This window comes from Pezoporus wallicus, unplaced genomic scaffold (assembly GCF_028554395.1).
Source record: "Pezoporus wallicus isolate ANWC-B61680 ecotype Strahan unplaced genomic scaffold, APGP_CSIRO_Pwel_v1 contig_2439, whole genome shotgun sequence".
Taxonomy (NCBI): Eukaryota; Metazoa; Chordata; class Aves; order Psittaciformes; family Psittacidae; genus Pezoporus; species Pezoporus wallicus.
The window spans coordinates 733782-755307 of NW_026638501.1; the positions used below are offsets into that span (position 1 = coordinate 733782).

General features: G+C 41.3%; 1 protein-coding gene across 1 annotated transcript in view; it reads left to right on the forward strand.

The window, feature by feature from the left end:
• LOC130600062 (transmembrane protease serine 11E-like) overlaps positions 1-21275 on the forward strand; it is a 43186-nt gene extending 21911 nt beyond the window's left edge. Inside the window, exons 5-10 of the mRNA XM_057411046.1 lie at positions 2697-2860; positions 12993-13031; positions 16112-16307; positions 17102-17361; positions 18093-18235; positions 19733-21275. Of these exons, the coding sequence (XP_057267029.1) occupies positions 2697-2860; positions 12993-13031; positions 16112-16307; positions 17102-17361; positions 18093-18235; positions 19733-19894 (964 nt within the window). The 3' untranslated portion in view covers positions 19895-21275. The remainder of the gene's footprint in view (positions 1-2696; positions 2861-12992; positions 13032-16111; positions 16308-17101; positions 17362-18092; positions 18236-19732) is intronic.
• Positions 21276-21526: the final 251 nt, after the last annotated feature.

Consider the following 21526-nt stretch of genomic DNA (forward strand, 5'->3'; position numbering starts at 1 on the left):
TATGTATAACTGCTTTTTGGTAAGCTCCCTACCTTCAGATGTTTACCACTTGGGAGCTCCTGAAGCCATTGTGGTTTGTTTAGCGGTAACTGCTGGAGTTATTTTCCAAGGATTTGTTCAGTCTCCCCTGGACTCTTACAATTCATGTGTGTTAGTCCTTTAAGAAGAATTACTTGTGAAGAGCCACCTTCTCTGGATCATTCAGTGGCCCCTCGTTCTTGTGCTAGAAGAGGTGTTGAAGAGCTTACCTCTATCCCTCCTCTCCATGCAATTAGTGGTATCGGACACTCCCATCATATCCCTTTTCTCTCTTGTGCCACATGAGCTCTACTCTCTTTATTTATTTATCTTCCCCCAGTTGAAAGTCCCTGCCTGCTCAGCCATTCTTTGCAGGAACTTGTTCCTTGTCACTTTGTCACTCCGCTCTGTATCTTCCAGGTCTGCTGTCCCTGAGATGAAGGCTTCAGACCTGTGGTTGGGATTATCACTGAGCAATGGGATTTTTTTTTCTCTCTTTTATTCTCTGTCATTTGCCAATAATACCTAATGTTTGATTTGATTTTTTTGATCGCTATTGATTGTAGAAAATGACTTTTTCATAGAACTGCCTATTGTAATACTGAGGTCTTGTTCCTGAGTGACAGTGCCCATTGCTTTGCAAGTAAAACTTGAATGTCTTAATAATCACGCACTAAAGCTGCAAGACCAATAATAGCAGCATCAAGATCTTATTCTTGTGAATGTATTTCTCTTTGTTCTTCTGTGGTTTGTGACATCGTGCCTTGTTCTCTCCCTTAGCTTAATCGCCGGTTACACACAAGTCATTATTTGAATGTAGCTTTAGGAAACTTTTCTTTATACTGGCCAGAGTTCTGTAAGCGCATACAAGGTGATTTAATTATCTCAGAGGCAAATCTGTAGGGAGAAGTAGTATTTTTTCACTACTCCTTGTTCCCAAGGACAGTCTGAGCTGTGACGTTTGCTGTGATGGATGCAAGACTTGTATGCACCAAAGGTTGTTTGCTTCTCTTAATATGCAATCTTTATGCCTTGCTCAGACTGCAAGTCCTTTTAAGCAGGGTCACAGCTATGAGTTTGTATGGAAAGTAGTACCATGCATATTTTTTAGCTCAGTCTAAGCAATGCATTAATAATAATGCCCACTGAGAAAGATAAAACAAATCTTGACAAGGTGCGTTTGGCTCTGGACCTTTGCTATACAGTGAGTGATTCAAGGCAGGCTGTACTTACCTGAGGGTTTCAAGAGGTGTGGTGTGCTTGCAAGAGTTGATATGGTAATTCCAGTGTGGCACAGCACAGGAAGAGGGGGGGGGGGGAGAGGCAAGGGAACACCTCAGAAATGGAGAGCAACACCCACAGTTGGATCAGATAATATCTGGAAAATAAATGGAGTGGCAGTCACGCTGAAGTTGGCACAAAGGGAAAACACAGCCTGTTGGAAAGTTCACGTATAGCTACTCAGTCTCAATTATGAGATCCTTGAGGCAAGGAACATGTCCCACTCAGCTACTGAACACTTAGCATGCGTTGGTGTGCTCATGGCCTTTTATTTGCCCTTCACTGGCAATATCAGGAACGTCTTTTTCATTTTTGTGCATGTTCCTTTTGAAGATTGTGGCATGAGTGTGCGACTTCCGTATAAGCTACTTGCATTGTATTTTTAATTTTCTTATATTTCCTTTATATACAACTTATCAAGATAGTGAGGTATAACTGGAAGATCTTATCCTTTTTCTGTCCTATCTGAATGATGCTTCAGACAGAGCAACCTGCTTTTAGTTTGCCTCCTATACAAAGTAACTGATTCCACCTGTTGTGTCATTGCTTCTTGGCTCAGGTAGAAGAAAGCACAGGAGAGAAGGCTCTCGGTACACACTCTTATCTTCCCTGTGTAATGACCAAGGATAAGCCATCTACAAGAACACAGCAAGATTTACTACACCAGATTAGACCCTTTGTAGTCTGGCATTCAGTCTCTTGCAGTATCTGATGCTTTAAGGAAAAATAAATACTACTGCCAGGTGAATGCAGTCCGTTAGAAGATTTTTTTTTTCTTCCTTTTCTTTCATCTGATCTTACATGGGAACTGTGGAACTGCGTGTCCATCTCTTGGACTGTGATAAGCAGTCCAAGTGAGCTGCTGAGTTTCATTATTGTTGTATAATGTGAGGTTATTAGTCATATTCTCCCAAGTGGTTGCAGTGGTAGGATTGGGTTGCGTGGTGTCTCCGCCTTTGCTCAAATACCTTTTTGGTGATGATTGGGAATGTTTCTTCTGTGTACGTACAGGGCCCTGGAAAGGTCTGCATAGATACCATTAACCATCTACTTGTTGTTTCTGAAGTGCTGTTTATCTAGTTTTTAATTGCAATCAAATCAGTTCATTCTCTCCTGCATCCTCTCCCAAGCACATAGTCGGTGGCTGCTTTTTAGACTCCATTATAACATTGGTCTGTCCATTTGCTCACAGAAGGTATCTGGCCATCTTCTATCCTAAGACTCATTTGACCGTTCAGCATTTGCTCAGATTCCTTTTGTCAATTCTTTCTCCCCAAAAATGTACAAAAACGTATCCAACCCTTTATGTTACTTTGCCATTCCCAGGAGAGCTAAGATAAAAACTAAGAAATGCAGAAATGGGCTGAGGGTAACCAGACTGTTTTGTTGGTTTGTAGCCCAGATGCTGATGGTGTCACGGCAGAGGCTTTGCTCACATTCTGGTTCTCATCCACGGATTCTAGAGAAGCACTGCGAGAAAAAGTTGAGAGGATCTTACGGAGGGGTCTGAAAAAATACACAGGGCCTCTGCGGATAAATGTCAGATCTTCCACCATCTCAAGTAAGTATGTTGCATCTCTCTTAAAGGTAGTTCTTGCCTTGTCCTGATCGATATGACTCGGTTTTCCCCTTCTGATGGGGGCTGTTACTGAGTCTGAATGACAATCTTTTCCTGAATGACAGTGGCAATATATAAACCCCACCTAAGTATTTCAATTATGTCTTAAATATAGATAAACAGGAGCAGCTGCTTTGTGGCCTCACAGTACAGTCTTAGCCTCCCTCCAAATTGCAATATAAACCTGATGCTACTATCAGGGCAAAGAGTAGGAGCCTCACCACGGTGCTTCAGTACACAGCAACATAAACATGCTCCCTAGGTCTTTGTTTCTCTGAGGAGCTTGAAAGTGCAAAAACTATGCTTGGATGCCAGTGGGGAAACAGACAATGCACTGAAAAAATAATATTTGGTGGGAAGATCAAAATCATTGTAAATTCCCCAGGGAAAGGGAATGAAAGGGAAAATCTTATTACCTGTGTGACTTCTCAGCTGGAGATACAGCCCCTTCTTTGGGAAGCAGACCTGCATCTGCAGCCTATGAAAATCAACAGCACTACCTTTTTGATTTAGTAAAATACCGAGCACTGAAAGGCCGCTTTCCCTCCTTTTCTACACTTCTGGTTTGTTAGAGAATTTTTATGCAAGCTTAAACGCTCATCTCTGATTTGGCTTCAATTATATATAGTCCATATGTTTTTCTGGGTGTCAGACTTTTCAAGAGTGAGTCACTAGTTGAAAGGAAGGAACAGATACTCGCTCGATTTGTTTTTGCAGACCTTATGCCTAGTCCTAAGCACAAGGGTGACAATGCAGCACATAGGTGGGTACTTTAACAAGCAGAGATCTTATAGAAGCCAGAGGGCTGTGTGAAAGAACAAGAAGCCTGGGCCAGGTTCCGTGCTGGATGGATGCAGGTTTCCTCTCACTCAGAGATGATCAGGAGCAATCACTTGTTCTCTCTGTTAGTGCTTGAACTGGGCACACGGCACTGCAGTAATGCAGTGGAACTCAGATATAAGCTGTCACACACCCGTTGTTTCCTGATGGGTCAACCAGTCTTCCTCATTGGAATGCCTCAGGATGATTGGTGATATCCCTTTGGGCAAAGAATCACCATTTCTTTGCAGTGTTGTTTTATGCCAGTAGTTCCAGTTCAAACAAACCGGTTTGGGTTTTTTTTGAGGGATTTTTATTTGTTTGGGTTTTTGTTTGTTTGTTTGTTTGTTTTAAAGGCAGTCCGGTCATGATTTAGTAAATGCTGACGCTTCAGAAAGGATAAAATTGGAAGGAGTAAAAAAACCTCTTGTTAGAAAAGGACTGTGATCTTCTCATTGAGCTGCCTGATTAGCTGCTCTTATTTGAGTGGGAAGTGACTCAAAACTCTGTTTTAGTTGACCTTGAACTGCACCAGGGCTGTTGCAAGTAATGCACTAGTTGCTAGTTAGAAAAATTAGCTGACATAATTGAATCACAATGTTTTCATTAAATATTTGGTCTCAGTAGAAGATGGCATCTCTGTCTTACTTTGATAAACTTGTCTGATAAACTTGGTGTTGCTTTTCTTGGCTCTCCCAGCCTAACCATAAAACACTGACTACACAGGTCTACTACTCACTACAGGGCTAGCATTGTGCAATGGATACACGTGACACGAAGGAACATAAACAGTACCTTGACATTTCTAGGAGACAACAACAAAAGATTCCTTTTGAATATTTCTTTGCTAATGGGATTTCAGCAGTGCTATGAGGCTTAGGTAAGCTCCTGTTGGCGCTGCTGTTTTAGAAAACCAGGTTGACTCAAGTGAAGGGCATGGAAGAGAGCACTCCAGTGCTTTTAGAAGAGATGCAGGTCTCAATTCATAAAGCTCATCTTCTTCCTCACACCTGGGAGAAGTGACAGTTTTCAACAGATCCTGAAAGTTCAGGTAAGGATTTAGGTTTTGCATTTCCCACTTCTCTCTCCCCTTCTGAAATGTCCTGTTCAACATTAGTATTTAAACCAAGGAAAGCTAAGAAGGCCTAGATTTTTCCATGCTCTGCAACAGGTTTCTACATCTTGTTTCACTGTGGTTTTGATAGTTCTTTCAACTGGAATCCTTATTTATCTTGAGGTAATCTCAGAACATTTTCATAATGGCCTGAAAAAAATAATTAACATTTTCATTGTAACCACCTTATCAAAAAGTTCTGATTTAGGGGCCATGATACAGCTTAGTTTAGCTAAACATAGCTAACTAGTTAAACAAATCCAGGTCAGGAACTTATTTACATTTATTAGGAGGGTCTGATAAGGAGAAGCTCCCTAAGTCTTCCTCCTGGATCTAATCATCTTGTTGCTCAACACTGTGTCTCAACTTGCACTTCAGTCAAAAGTATTTGCTTTGACAATCAGCTCCAACAAACTCCTGCAAATTGGGTGTAACACTGGGGATCTTCAGCTGCAGTTCAGGGCAGTAGTACAAAACCAGGTAGTCTGCCAGATCAGGGGTACAACTTGCTTTGCCGCTTCATTCCTGAGGATTGGGAATAAAGAGGGGATAAAATCTAGACTGACAACATTTTATTAGTTGTTTTGTTTTGTCTTTTCAAAAAGAGAGAAAAGCTTGGTCGTACAGATGTGAAGTGAAAAAATAGTAAGTGTGCAGAATTAAACCAGAATAATAGTCTCTGATTTGTATTGTCACAAAAAAGTAGATGTTCTTTATATAGGGCTGCAAAAATATATTTGTATTGGTGTGTGTTCAGATGTGTTATTACTGAAGTCCCTGTTTTCTGTAGGTAGACTTCATAGTTTCCTGGTCAAGGACAGTGGGATCTCCAGACCTCCACTATAGCTTTGATAGAAAATAGGAGGTGATCTCTGCACTTGTGTATAAACCCCATTGGAAGCCCAAGTATTTTCAGTGGAGAATCAAGCAAACCAAGTGCTATCTTCTCTGAACAGCCAGCAAAATGAGGTTATCAAACACGGGTCCCTTAGAAACACCCACGTTAGGACTTGCTCTTCCACTGGCACTGAAAGAAGGTCTTGCAGTTTGTCCTCTGCATAGTTCTGGCACCAAAGAGACCTCCCACAAGGCTGATTTCTTTTTTACCCAGGGGTTTCCTGGTTAGGAGGAGAGTCACCTCACAGCCTGGATCCCTATTAAGCAAAGCATAGAGCGGCTTGCCAGACTATTTCCTTTTGCCAGCTATGTTGGAAGTCTCCCCAAATGTTATTGGGAACGTACTTCTGATATCAGAAAGAGACTGCTTCCGAGATCACTGGCACTGTTCAAAGCAAGCGGGATGTATTCCCACCTGTTGCACAGCTGAGGCTTTTGACTATAAACAATGAGTCATGAATTGGTTTTGATCAACAAGTCAACTGCTACTATTTCCATTTATCTGTAATCTGGGGCTTGCTAAAGCTTCTTGCAAAGTACAGAACCTAGGAGACAGATTCTTCTTTATTGAGTATTCTGTGGGAGACATGCCAATGAGTGTCTGTCCTGGATGACTGAGGAATGTTTCATTTCAAACAATGTATGTAGCAGTCTGGTTTTTTGTACTTTACCAGCCACAACAACAGCTTGGTGGAATGAAGCAGGACATGCACCTGTGCATTGGGAAATACAGTGGAGATCTGGCATTTCTCCACTTCAATGCCATTAGTTTTGCACAAGGTGGTACTTTTTATGTTTGCAACAGTCTAGAGAGGCTGATTGAATTGTATTTTTAAATTAATATTTTTCAAGCACATGCTTCTGATAAAGGAATTAAGCAGGAAATCATCCTGGTCTGACTAATATGACCCAGATATGTTGATTTAATTGATTTCCTCCATTAATCAATTCTTGATTTTCCCTTCCTCTGCCTTGCCTGCAGAGCTTGCAAGTGATTTAGGCTGCCCCTACTGTAGTGAGACCTTTGATTAGAGCTGGGGCATGGGCGTAGGTCAGGAAGAAAGATAATGCTAAAAACTGTATTAGCTTGGATACACGCTACAGACCTGGTTCAGGGTCATAAAGATCCCTCCTTGGGCTGCAGGATGCCCAGGTGGAGGAGTTGTAAGTATGCTGTTAGGTGTGGACCTCTGTCCTCATGGACAGCAATAAGATGTAGTTGACGGCAGAGGGAGTTGTGGATGCAAGGACAAGTCCAGCAGTGGACATAAGTAGGGAGGGAAAGACTGGGTGACAGGGACAATTAGAGGTACAAGGTCTTTGTCTCGTCTCTACCAGGTTACTCTGTTGTTGGAGGAATGAGAATTGCATCACCTGTATCTAAGCCATGTTTTGCTACTTCTACAAGGGTGCATAACTCTAGGAAGGCAATTCCTGTTGAGAGAGTGGCAAGAGTATTGGAAGGTTAGTGGAGAGACATTTTAGGCTGTTGTCCTGGTTTTGGCTGGGGTAGACTAAATCTTCCTAGTAGTGCAGTGCTATATTTTGGCTGTAGTTTGAGAACAATGTTGATAACACACGGATGTTTAGTTGGTGCTGAGTAGTGCGTAAAGTCAAGGACTTTCCAGCTTCCCATGACCTGCCAGTAAGACACCTGCCCTGAACACGCCGAAGAGATATTCCATACCATGCTCACTGCATAAGCTCAGGGAGGAGGGCTTGACAGGAGCCACTGATTGGTGCTCAGGGATGGGATGGGCATTGGTAAGTGGGTGGTGAACAATTGTATCATGTACACTTATGTTTCTTGGGGTTTATTTCCCTCTCTCTTTTTGTTGTCTCTCTTTTAATTACTATTATTATTATATTTTATTTCAAATATCAAACACTGCCTCAACCCATAGATTTTACTTCCTTTTCTCCAGTTCTCCCCATCCCACCAGGGGTGGAAGAGGGTGAGCAAGTGGCTGCGTGGTACTCAGTTACCTGCTGGGGTTAAACTATGTGACAGTCACATGCACTATGTAACCACACAAAAGCGTGACTTTCCTGCTGAGCCCAGAGCTCATGTTTTCCCATCTTTCAAGAAACTCCTGCATTTCCTTTTGGGTACAATTTTTGGAACATGACTGAATCTGCTGGTCACTGCTCTTATTCCCTATTTATCCCCAAACCTTGGGCCTTCATGGTCTTTAATATAATTTAAATGTATTAGACTAGAGCTATTATCCCCACCTCTGCCTTCACTGCAGGACAGATGCACTCTGTGACATTCCTCTCAGTTGTCTCAGTTGGGGACCTACTGAAACTTACCAGCGGTCCTATTTTTACCTGCATGCACTGTTGTTGGCCTAGCTAACAGTCAACCAGGTGAGCCCCCTGTTTCTGATGCAGCTGAAATCTTTGTAATCCTCTCTCTTATCAAGGAAGTTGTTACTAAAATGTGACAAAGAACAGTGGGGAAAATGCTTCCTCTGCTCCCTGGTGCATTTCATAATGCTGTGCTTTAAATAATGCATGTACAAAAATGTGGTGTTAGTACTGAAGCACGCACTTTTTCTTACTATTTTTCTTTACAACCCTTTTCTCCCTTCATACCCCATTTTAGATAATCTCTACCTTGCCTTCTCTGTGCAAAAAAACAACTTACGCATGCAAAATGTGGGAACTTGATAATAGAGATAGAACATGCGGTTTGCCTTTGAAGCTAGCAGTTATAATATGACACATAGAAAATCACAGGTGGAAACCTTTAAAGAAAATCAGGTTTCTTGTGGGAATCAGCATCTGTGTGAAAATTATGTAATTGGGTAAAGCTGCATCAGGTTTTTAAAATTGATTTCTCATCTTTCATTTTGGAGCCATCTCTAGACCTTTCCACACCGAAAATGCATACTATCCCCTAATAATGCATTTTCTTGCCTTGCTAGAACTACATCAGTATAATGTCTGGTCCATTTATGCCACTGAGTTCTGCCTGTTATTTTCCTTTTAATATAAACACTGATCTCTGTGAGTAAAATGAAATGAGGCAGTGGACGCAAGATTAATCCTTCTGATACAGTGACATTGATACTACAGATGTGGCAAAGTGAGCAAAGTGTTTTTCTGTAGGAATCTCTGAATCCCTCCGAAAGAAGTGGTCACGCTGCAGTTAACTGGGAAATGCAAATATTTAGATGGTCAGCAAATAGATTAATGGGCTTTGGGCACTTAACTCCCTTCGAAATCCTGACCTTAACTTGCTACTGCATACAAACAGTTCCCAAAATAAAGATGCTTTCTTGCTCTTGCTTACTCCCCTTTTCTTTCTGTTTGCTAAAACACATACGTTGAAGAGTAAAATAAAAGTTATTTACTGACATGTTATTAATCTTAAATAGTAACTGCAAGTCACTATTCTCATTAGTTGGCAACTAAGCCCAATAATTTAAGTGGTTTTAAGGCTATTCTGTTTACTAAATATGAAAAATAACTGTATTAACAGAATTGTCCAGTTGGAGAAGAGAGCCCTCTTCCGAAAGATGAAATCCCTAAGTCACATTTCAGTAGATTGCTGTGATTTTAATTTAAACATTAGTTTTCTCTTTTAAGTTAGGCAAGCTTCAATTTAATAGCAAGTTCCATTCTACAGATAGGCAATGCATGTTCAAGTTGAACTTGTTCTTGTTTACAGTGGAAGCTTGAACACTGTTTTCCTAAATGCAGCACAACTGTATTTGCAGTTGTATGCGGCTGGGACAAGATATGACACTTTAATTGTTAATAATTGATGCTTTTTCTTGGTAGTGCGTACAACTAGGGCAACTACTAGATGAGCAGGGCAGCGAAATTGTCTCTCGTGCCTTACAAGTGGTTGCTTCAAGGCAGGGCTTGCAACATGTTGGCTGGCATTTGTTAGCAGCTATGCTGTTGACCAGGCCAAAATGTCAAGCTAGTAACAAACGAAGGCAAGCCAGTGAGCAACCTGATCTTCAGCAGTATTGTATAACCCAAAGGACTCCTGCTTTTCATGGGATCTCCTTCTGTGACAAAGTGATAGGCTTGGTTGGTGAGGGAATACTCATTGTTCATTACTTGAATCCCGTGTTCAGTTCTGGGCCCCTCACTACAAGAGAGACATTGAGGTGCTGGAGCGGGTCCAGAGAAGGGCCGTGGAGCTGCTGAAGGCTCTGAAGCACAAGTGTGATGAGGAATGGCTGAGGAAACTGGGGGTGTTCGGTCTGGAGAAGGCTCGGGGGGGGTCATATCGCTCCCTACAACTACCTGAAAGGAGGTTGTAGTGAGGTAGGGGTCTGTCTTCCAAGTAACAAGTGACAGGACAAGAGGAAACAGCCTCAAGATGTGCCAAGACAGGTTTAGACTGGATATTAGGAACAATTTCTTTACCAAAAGGGTGGTCAGGCATTGGCTGCCCAGGGAAGTGGTGCAGTCACCACTGGAGGTGTTCAAAAACCGCGTAGATGAAGCCCTCAGTGACATTGTTCAGTGGTGGTCTTGGCAGTCCTGGGGTAACGGCGGGACTTGATGACCTTAAAGGTCTTTTCCAACGTAGCTGATTCTATGGGATGTATTGTGGGCTCTGCTCACCCAAAATAGCGTCAGTTGGTTCATGTTTCCAAACACATATGTGTGCTCTGGGTTTGGGATCTTGGTTTTGAGTCTTGGGTATTATGCCCGTAATTTCACTTGTCCTGATCTGCATGGTGGGTTTCTGGGCCTGTTACCAAACAGGCCTGCTTTCACTTCTTAACAACTCCCTTTACTTTGTGGTTCTCTACACTGCTGTGGTGTTTTCTTTGCTACTTGTGTTCCAGCTCCCAGTGTGGGATACATGGTCAGGGCAGGTCTTTAAAATGAAGTGGTGCCCCTACTATGATGAATACAGCATTGAATTTATTGACAGGTGTCACTGCCCTTTTTCCTTCAGCAGTAGGTAGGTGGGAGAGTACATTGGCTGCATAGTTATGATATATTATAAAATATGCTAAAAATCCAAAGCCCTGCAGGCATGCTATGTAAAACTTGCAGTATGTGCGTGTAAGACTTGTTTCTCCAATTCCAAGTCAGTGCAGCTGGAAGCAATGGGTAAAATATTGCCTACGTGAGGTTTGTACTTCTTCCTAGGTGCCTCATAAAAAGGCAAATAGAGATACAGACAGGTGCCTTGCCGACCAGCTGCGTGACTCACAGCAAACTCAGTGCAGTGAGAGCATGCCAACTGAATTGCTTCCGGCACTGCACTTGAACAAGCTGGTTGCTCCTTTTGTCTTCTCGATGAGCTTTGCAACATAATGTAAGTGCTAATAATTGACTGCAGGCTTTATAATTAGGCATTATGAGGTAAATGACTCTCCACCCAGAGAGGAGCTAAAAACCATTATTATCGATATTGCACTTGAAGGCAAAAGGTGCTCTTTCATTGTTGGTTTCTTACCAGTTTCCAGCTATAAAATACTAGAGTGACTCAAATTAGGAGCTAGTTCTGAAGGTCGTATGAATTTCTAGGAAAACACTGGATGCTCATCACCAGAAATAAGCAGGGCCAGTTTTTTCACAGCACTTCTTGCCATTATAAACATACAGGTGAAGAGGACAAATCCTTAGCACAGCTCAGCACTCATTTTTTTCCGCTCACTATGTAACTTACTAAACAGTAATATTTATGCCACCGCTGAATCCCTCTGCTGGCCTAGCTTTTACCATCTTGTATTAGGTCATTTTGAGGTAAGGGATCTTGGCAACAACCAACCATATTATCCATGGAAATTCCAGCATACAAATGACATTCCTGAAATGCAAAAGCATCGGTACTTGAAGGTTTTCCTTCTTTTATAGGAATTGAGGAAGTAAAGTGAGCATTTTTACTGGAAGGGGACCTTGCAAGTTGTTGCCTGCCCACCAGAAAAACTTACTTATCTTTGTTATGTATGTGAAAACTTCCTGTTTATAGTGAATAAGACTTGCTATATAAATGTCCAATTATAACTCATCTCCTATTCTTACAAAATAAAGCAGCAGATGCATGCATGTATGGCATTCCTGGCCCTGCCTTTGTTCTGTAACATTCCCTGCAGTCAAGCTGTACATGCACCTGAGTTCTGTTTGTTTCCTTCTTCTATCCTAATCTGCTTAATGTCACATTAAGGAATGAATGAGTACACCTCTAGTAATGGTGGACTGCAAACATGCAGTTCACCCTGCATACCAGGAAGAGCGTCAAGCCCACAAGAAAAACACAAGTGTTATGAGCACAACAGGCGACAAGTATGAGCCAGAGCCCTTTGCATTCAAAAGAGACTCCTCCTGGCTTGGTGTGGTTTTGGATCAAAACCAGAATATTATTCTGTGTAGCTGCAAAGAGAACAGGGAAATGAAGTGAGTGGATAAGGACAGGAATCTGCCAAGAAAGGTTATCCAGCTGCAAGATGTGACGATGTGAATGCTGTTCAAGAATCACTGTGTAATTTAAAACTGTGGTTTTATTTTTTACTTGTTTTGACTGCTGGCAACTAAAATGGTAGCTATAGTAAAAGAGTATTCTGGAAGAAGGGGACATTTGAGCCAATACTTGTTACTGTCAGCATGATCATACCGTGTGGTCCATAAACATACAACATGCATATTAAAAGAGGGAATATATTGCTACAAGCTGCTGTGCTATGCTATTAACTATTTATTTTAGTATTAACAGTGCACCAGACACGCTGCTGCTCAATAAGCTAGGAGAAAGGAGAGTGAGCTATTGTAAACTGGCATTGCCACAGTAAAATCAGTGCTTTCTGATCTGGAAGAGGGCACAAAGTGAGTACCTGATTCCTTCTGCCCTCACTCTGATATGACATATGGCCAACTGATTTTCTACAAAAGAGGAACTTCAAAACTTTCCACTGTAAAAACTTCTCCCCAGCAAAATTGTAGATCTTGAGTAAAACAGGACTTGTTTTGTCTGTACTACCCTCCAGGAACATCAGGGCCGAGCAGGACGGGGGGAGACCCTGTGCCTGTTCCTCAGAGGATGCTGGCTGGCTGGAGAACAGCAAACAGCACTGCAGAGAGGAGTGCAACAGCCAGTGCAAGAATGTGACCACTTGAGAGCTACACTGGTTTCTCTAGCAGTCTCCCTCAGCTGCACACCCTGTGTTGCCCTGCACTCACATAGCTAGCTGTTGGGGGGATGACTATGCAGATGGGAAACCTTGTCTGTGCTGTCCTGGCCTTACCCTGACTGTTTGTTTGTTTCAGATATGGAGACAAAAAGAGCAGAAGCCCTCTTCAATGACAGTAAGTGAGGGCTTTTTAAGCCTGGGAAATCTCTGATTGTTTTAATTAGCATTAATAGTTTCTGAGCACTTTTCATGGCCCTGAAAAACCTTTTCTTATCCTTCTGTCTAAGGAATGCGACCTTGTACTTCACACGGATAAGCCATGTGTTTAGGAACACTGCTCAGTCACAAGGAGGCCTTTTTCTTTTAGTGTTTTCTGGGATGCCTAGGATGACTGGCTTGAAAACTGGTGATGGGGTAAAAAGTCTTCACCCACTACTGAGTTCCCTGGTCATTCTTTTGGTAGTGAGATGTTCCTTCTGCTAAAAATATCAGCAATTCTGTGAGAAAAGAGCAAGTACTGAGGGCTCTATAGAAATCCCCAGTGTTGGGCAGAGAGGAGGCATGCGGGTCCTGCTGGTGACTATGGCAGGCTTCTGTCTCCAGCAGTGCTCGTATGTTAGGCGGAGGGCGCATCTTAAATGTAAACCCAGTCATCTAGGAAAGAACTAACTTAGCCAGTGAGGGCTGAGCACTATAATGTTCAGGACATTCGTTTATTTACTAGCCTGATCCTGTTGCTGTTGGAACCAGTGAAAGCTTTTACGCTGTGTCTGATTAACTGTGTATTTGGACATGAATACAAAGCCATGTTTCTGCATGAAAGCTAAGGCACTGCAGATGACTCCTAGGTATATGTAATAAAACTGAGTAAGCAAGGAGAACTTGCAACAAATAAAGGAATTTAATTGCTTGGGCTAGATGACTGCTTAATGTCATGCACAACAGATAGCTAAAGGGTGTACTATAATGTGCTAAAGGCAGGAGAGTCCTTATCACAGATTTGAGTGCATTTTATATTTGAGCAGATTGCAGTGAGAAGCAATCTCTATTATAAGCTGATTAAAACATGTGCTTAAATAGAACACTTCATCAAGTCTAATCCTGCCTACACAGGGTTGTCTTCTGTCTCCCTTACGTAAAATATTAGAACTGCATCTTGGAGCAGAGACTGAAGAATCTATTTCATATACGCTTGTCTTGGATACTGTAGCATAACCATTTGTGTCCACCTTACTACCTGTTATTTTCCTATACATAAATTAAGTGATGAGATTTACACCTGCACATGCACCAGCATGTTGTTCAATTGATACTTTAAGGATAGCAGCAGACCTCTAATGCAGCCTGCAAGTGAGAAGTGTCCCAAAAGTGGTAAGATTGGGCTCAGGCAGGAGATTTTTGAGTAATGTCCTTCTCTGAGCTCTCAGAAATTGGGAATATGTCATTTACTTAAGGAAATGTAAAGAAGTTACATTAGAAAGTGATTATAATGAAAATGTTTTGGATTTTGAAATGGCTAGTAGCACAAAATTGTTCCATACAGGCATAAAAGGCAATATGACTGGTCTCAAGTTAATGCTGTAGCGGTTAGATTGAGGTAGTTTGGTTTAGAGATATTTTCAGGCTTTCAGAGAAGGAAGTTCGCTTGTTTGAAGATACAGTTGTTATAAAAAGCCATCTTTGTTTATAAATTGGGTTTCTTTTGACTCTGAGAGGTTTGATTATTTCCTTGGCAGCAGGCTGTCAAGTAATGGAAGATTAAATAACATCACTTGGTGCTGGTTTTACGTGCTGGTGTTCTGGGATACTGATGAAACTGTGAGTTTTTCCCTGTGTTTTGAACATTGACTGTTCAGATGGTTATCAGGATTATGCAGTTTTAGGACCAGTAATTAAGGATTAAAAATAGCTTTCTGCAGGGAAACATGCTAGTTAAGACAGTCTTGTGAGTTATGATATATTCTTCAGTTTTCCTTTCACATGTAAGTTTTGCACAAGTAGATTCAAATTTCACCGATTTCCTTCACTGTGGTTTTATGTCTCAGAACAGGGCAGACTCTACACTGAGCACATGAACTTCTCCATGTTACATGACTTTTTTTTTCTCCAAAATCTATGAACAGTTTTCAATCTGCTGTGTTATTGCTGCTTCTTTTGACTATGAGGTACTGTTAACATAACCTTGTGCAGATCCTAGCAGGAAGGGGCTGTGTGTGGCTCCAGTGTTTCACTTCTGAGGACTTTAAGGGCCCTGGGGCTGACAGCTCTTCAGAGGTGTACTACTGATTTCTGCTTTGTCCCACTCTGGGTCACTGTCTGCAGGAAACAGGCAGTGCAATGGTTTGGATTGTGTTGTCACTATGCAAATAATTCTTAGCCCTGTCTCTTTTTTAATGAATTGGTCCTCTCTGTCAACTTTGTTAATGTCTAGCTGAAATTGGGGCCTGGATGAAAACTAGTGGGTCTTGGTCCAGGTAAGAGGGATTTGATGCTGTTTTGATGGGAGAAGACAGCTGAAGGAGCTCTATCCATTGAGGAATTTTCTCAAAGCTATGGGGGAGCTTCAGCTGCTTCTGAATATCCTGAGTTTAGTGGCTGAAACCATGCATATTTTAATTTCTGTCTGGGTTTGGAGGATAATGCTTTTTGACATGGATGCACACTGTGCTGGAAGTATCCATGCCTTTGTCTTCTCTGGCTTGGATTAATGTCATGCTCTTTGCCTGAAGTGCCTTTCCAGGTCTGCTTGAAGACTGCCATTTGTGCAATGCACAGTTGCTTGTTTCCAGGTGACATCTTGCTGACGTAATCTGCATGCATGTGTGGCAAAAACCCATGGCTTGGATCATTCCTGTCTTAGATTTTGCCTTGTTCATGTTTTATCCTAATGACAAATTACCTGGGACATTAATGACAAATTACCTGGGACATTAATGACAAATCCCCTGTGTTTGGGAATTGTCCTGGGTGTGTGGTGATGGTTTTGATTTCTGATTTGGGCTGCTTATGTAGTTAAGCCTGAATGCTTGACCATCATGGCTCTCTACAAGTCAGATGTTCATTCAGGCTTCTAACAGAATGGGTTGTGCATGAGGATCTCTGATTTGGGGGACTGGTGAAAGGTATGTTTTCTTGTTGATGTTAATAGTGTTAGAGAACCGAAGTGATGTGTTACTCTACCTTTTTTTTCACAGCCGTTGGCAGGCATATTACTCAACAGAAGAATAGCTGATACACTCTTTCTCCTTTTGACAGTCTGCGGGTTACGACAGAATAGGTCAGTCAAGTCAATGGCAAAATCATCATCACTGCGAATAGTCGGTGGACTGTCTTCTGCAGAGACTGGGGACTGGCCGTGGCAAGCTAGCTTGCAGTACAATAATATCCATCGCTGTGGTGCAACACTCATCAGCAATACCTGGCTTGTATCTGCAGCTCACTGCTTCAGAGAGTAAGTTCCCATCTTAGAGAGAATCTGCAGCAGAATGCGCCCCATTCTATGCCTATCAAGTTATGTGGCTTTCCACATTTGCACTACTTCCCTAACTCTTTTCCAGGGAAATAATTTTTTGCCTTAGAGGAGAAAAGTCAGGGTTAAGCAGACACATCACTTGACTATTTCAATGAGAAATTAAAGACTAGGCAGAACTCGCAATTGTGAGTGGAAATCAGTAGTCATTTGGCATATTGAGAAAAAAAGCGCAGAGACAGTAATGTGACTGAAATGGCAGAGTATTTATTTCCTGTTGCACTGAATGTGGCACTCCTTCATGTTGAAGTTAGGTGGCTGCCACTGCAGGCTGCTACTACAAGTTATAATCTCACATTCCTACCCCTCTATTCAGCCATGCATTCCCAACTCCTTTTTGTTTCAAGCATGGCAATTGTGAAGCTGCAGGGTATGTAAAATGGAACGGATTAGTAACATTCAAAAGATGCAATGGAGATGAAGAGTTTTCTGGCAGAAGAGCTTTTTGATTTGATTACACTCTGCAGCCACACAATGGCTGGATCAGGGACAAGGAGCAAGGGAGGAGTATGAGACCATGGCTGAGGAGGGAATGCAGATTGCCCTCTTCTAGCAGCAGCACAACATCATGTGAGACACTGATGTAAAGTGATGAAAGCCTTAAGAATCTACTAGGGACACGGCTTAAAGGAACTTTACAGTAAAAGTGTTAATTAAGTTTAAAGTCCTGGACAACTTTATTTACAGCTAAATAACAACACTCTTACCTTTTTCAGCATGGGTCACCCTCAGGAGTGGACTGCTACTTTTGGAGCTCTTTTGAAGCCACCAAGCATGAAACGCTCAATCAAGACTATTATAATTCATGAAATGTACCAGTACCCAGAACATGATTATGACATTGCACTTGTGCAGCTCTCGAAACGAGTTGAGTTTACAAGTAGCGTACACCGTGTCTGTCTACCTGAGCCATCTCAGACTTTTCTGTACAATACTTACGCTGTCATCACAGGCTGGGGAGCACTTACCAATGACGGTGAGTCTGCCAGGCAACCTGTATGTTGCATAAACAGTAGCTCTGTTGTGCTACTGAATTGATACCTCTTTTGCAGATATATGTTGTATGGCAATAAGCCTAATGCTTTAAGCAATAGGCTTGTTTAGTTGTAAGCAGCAGATTCTTGTTATAAAATTACACTGGACAAAGAGCTACTGTCCACTCAAGCAGAAAACTCTCTTTTTCCAGCCTTTCCATTTCACATTGTAAATTCTTAAGACATGTAATCTATCAATGCATGTGTTTATATAGCACCTAAAAAAAAATATTCTCCCAGCCCTAGACAGAAGCTACAGATAACTCTGAGCTTTCAGGTAAATCAGCAGAGGGAGCTGCAGTGACTGACGCAAGCTCAGACACTTACCAGGCCATGCTAAGATTTAGCAATGGAACCAAAGATATCTTCATTTTGTATCATCTGCTCAAATTGCTAGGTAATTTGTGTTCCATAGTATTATATGGAATATGTAAAAGGCACTATGTGCCATGCAATTGTTACTTCTGTCTTAATGGTACAGTTTTTAAGACTATGAGTATGTACATTTTCCTTAAGGGCCTAACCTAGACAGATCAACAAGCAAAACCTCTACATCATACCAAGTCAAGCTGATCATCCATAAGAGAACATTAAATGCTCTTCCTGTATCTATCTATCTCAACTACTGCAAGATAATTCTGTTAACAAATATCCAAACTGTATTATTCCTTAGGTCCAGCTCCAAATGCTCTTCAGGAAGCAACAGTGAAACTTATTGACTCAAAGACTTGCAACAGAAAAGAAGTGTACGATGGGGACATAACACCTAGGATGCTGTGTGCTGGATACTTGGAAGGAGGGGTAGATGCTTGTCAGGTAACTGTAGCTGAAAATTAGAAAGGAAAACTATTTTAATACTAATTTTGGTATCTGGTTGACCAAATCTTAACTGACAATGTATTAGTCCTTTATGTAAGCTCCATTCAAACAGGAATTAAGTTGTAAAATGAAATAGCATTTATTGCACATCATTTAGCACATAAAACCTATACAAAGAGAGCTAAATTATGATAATATTCACCATTTAAACCTTTCATAGCATGAAATTAAATCTTATTCTGTAACTCAAAAAAGCTGCTACCAGCCCATTTGCTTCTCCTGATTTCTTGTGTGTGAAAACAAACAATACGGTTGCAAAGGGATATGGCAAGAAATTGACAGAGATGCTAAATGCTGAAATAGTAAATATAAGCTAAAAATTAAATGTCTCAAGTAATTAAGACAAACACCTATGCAGTTAGGAAGGAAGAAGCTTAAGAATGTAGCAGTTAAGTAGCCAGCAAAAATGCACTATCGCTCGTTGAAATTAAATTCTGGACTGGATCATCCCGATGCAGATGTGTTATATGGTCTTTGGTAACAGACTTGGATCAGAGGAAGGAAAACTGTCTGAAACAAAGATAACTGTAAGGAAGCTATGTGTAAATAGAATGGTAGAGATACATGTGTGGTGCAGGTCTACAAATGCTGCAAGTAAATGTTTGTTTGAACAAAAGTATTTTCATAATGGAAACTTTTAAAAACCATGATTTCTATTTATGTTATTTACAAAGAATGTACTGCCAAGTGCTGGTTCAAAACAGACTCTTTCCAGAATCACAGTCCTATAGATTTGTGTCCAAAGTAAAACCCCTTGAAGAATAAGTCCAGGAGGCTCAGTTCCCCTGCTCCTGGCTGGCGCAGCATTTAGGAGACCTGCACAGAAGGGTGCATTTTGCTGGAAGATGGGGAATTTGGTCTGTTGGGTGAGGATTGCCTTTCAGCTTGTAAGGTTTCCAGTTTAAATATTATTACCATGTCATGCTATTAACAGTATCTGAATTGACCCTTTGAAAGTAGCTATTATCTTCAGGAGATATTGTCTAATTAGAAGACCAAGTTCTTGATGAAATCTGTTTTGAAATGTTATTATTGCAAGTGACTATTTGTTGTAAGAATAGTGGTTATTGGGGGGGGGGGGGGAAGTTTCTCTTTACTTAGATTGTTGTGCATATTTGTGCTTCCCTCCTTTGTCTGAGGAGGAAGTCAAGGCAGGTGGGAAGCGGTGTTTCACAAAACAGAAGAGAAGCTTTTTTCCTTTTTACTGTAAAACTATGGAGGCAAGTCAGGAGGTTCCATGGCAAACAGGAAAAAGCCACTGACTTCTGACTCAAGTTTCAAGAACAACCTGCATTCTGCAGGAATGGCAGCTCTTGAAATACTGCTTGTTTTCTTGCTTTCTTCTCTTCTTGGGCACACCCTTCCATGCATGGAGGGAATTGTATTTTTCCTTCTGATCAATTATATATCTTTTCTCCCCTCCTCTTTCTTTAGGGTGACTCTGGGGGACCACTAGTTACTCCAGACTCTAGGCTGATGTGGTACCTCGTGGGAATAGTGAGCTGGGGAGACGAATGTGCCAAACCAAATAAACCTGGAGTTTACACACGAGTGACTTATTTCCGTGAGTGGATTACCTTGAAAACTGGCATCTAATTCCAAAATCAAAAATGGATTTAACTACATGGACTACATGTAACTCATATTTGTCTGTAATTCTAAAAGGTTATTTTTTCGGTATATATATTCCTATGTAGTTTTGGTTAAAGCAAACTTCACTCACAGCAAGCACTATCTTTGCTGTCAGAGATCCTAACCCCTTGTGAATTTATACTGAACATATCAGATAGCATGCCTCATCTTTGAGCCTTGAAATATTCTCACTTATCAGAAATTACAACCTGATGTCATTAAAATAACATTTAAAAGCTACTAGTTTTACCTGTGTTATAAATACAAGCATTTTCCAGGAAAAAAAAAGAGAATTTTTAATTCAGCCATGGCCAAGGTCTGAAGCTCAACCTTCTTCCTCCAGTGAAGCAGATTCTGGCACAGCTGTGTTTCTAGAAAAAGTGAATCCCTGATTATTAATATTGTTAGAGATTATCATCTGCACAGACTGCAGCCAAGACCCTGCATGTTCACTCTGCTCGATGTTCTTGATCACTAATGGTGGATCAGTCAGGATCCGAGGGTAGGTCCTAGCTAAGGAAAAGGAGGATTTCTGTGCCTGCAGTAAGTTGGAAGTGATAAGAGTAAAGCTTGGTGTTCTTCTTTTGAAGCACACTTTTAATGGGAATTTTTTTCTGGATTCTGTGAGGTTCAAAGTACTTGAAAGTGCTGTTGTGGAAGTGCTTTATCACAATACTGTACTGCTACCTCTATACCAGATGGCTTATAGATCTAGTCTGTTAAACTCACAGTATGCTTAAGATACAGAAAGACAAGCTCCACCCAGATTTCTTTATAACAAGTGTGTCCTCATGAGCAACCTCCCTGGAAGAAAACCCAGCATTTAAATTTGTGCTAAAGGAAAAATAAGTATTTACCACCAGTGAAGTGGAAACAACTTTTTTCATTCAAGAAATAGCGTGCTTTTTCACGGCATGCCAGCCAGCGGAAACCATCTCACTGCAATGAAAGCAGTTAGTGACACTGTCGTGCTTCACTGATGGATTCATTTCTTCATGAATTAATATGATCGTGTCTTATGAGGCTGAAGAGTAATTTTATATTAAATAACAGTCCCAATAAGAACTTCAGAGTAAACGTGATCCTTATATACCAATTAAGCACTTTTCCTACCTCTGTTCATGACATGGATTGCTGGTGGAGGGGGTTCCAGTGGCATGACTATTACTGTCCCCTAAAGCCCAGGCTTTCAATATGAGGATCCAAAATGTCACTCCAGTACTATCTCCTGCAGTCTTTGAATGCCAATTAGAATGTTTAGGCTGTGAACGCAGGACTCACAAGAGTCTGTAGTAGACATGAAAAAAGCTGCAAGCCCCACAGCTGAACCTGCTACAGTTGAAAATTGCTCTGAAGCATCCTGCCTCCCCTTCTACTCAGGACAGGGTCTGTCCTCAGCCTTCCGACTGTGCAAGTTCTCCAACAATCAGCACCCCTGGGAATGAGATGCTCAGCATTTCTTCTGAATTACAAGTCTATGTATGAATGGAAAAGACATTGATTAAACCTTGGTGGTGGAGGAGGGGGCTGTCTTGTTATTAGGCTCCTTCCTGTCTACATACCTTTTGAATTTCTGTAAAAGACAAGATGCCTTAT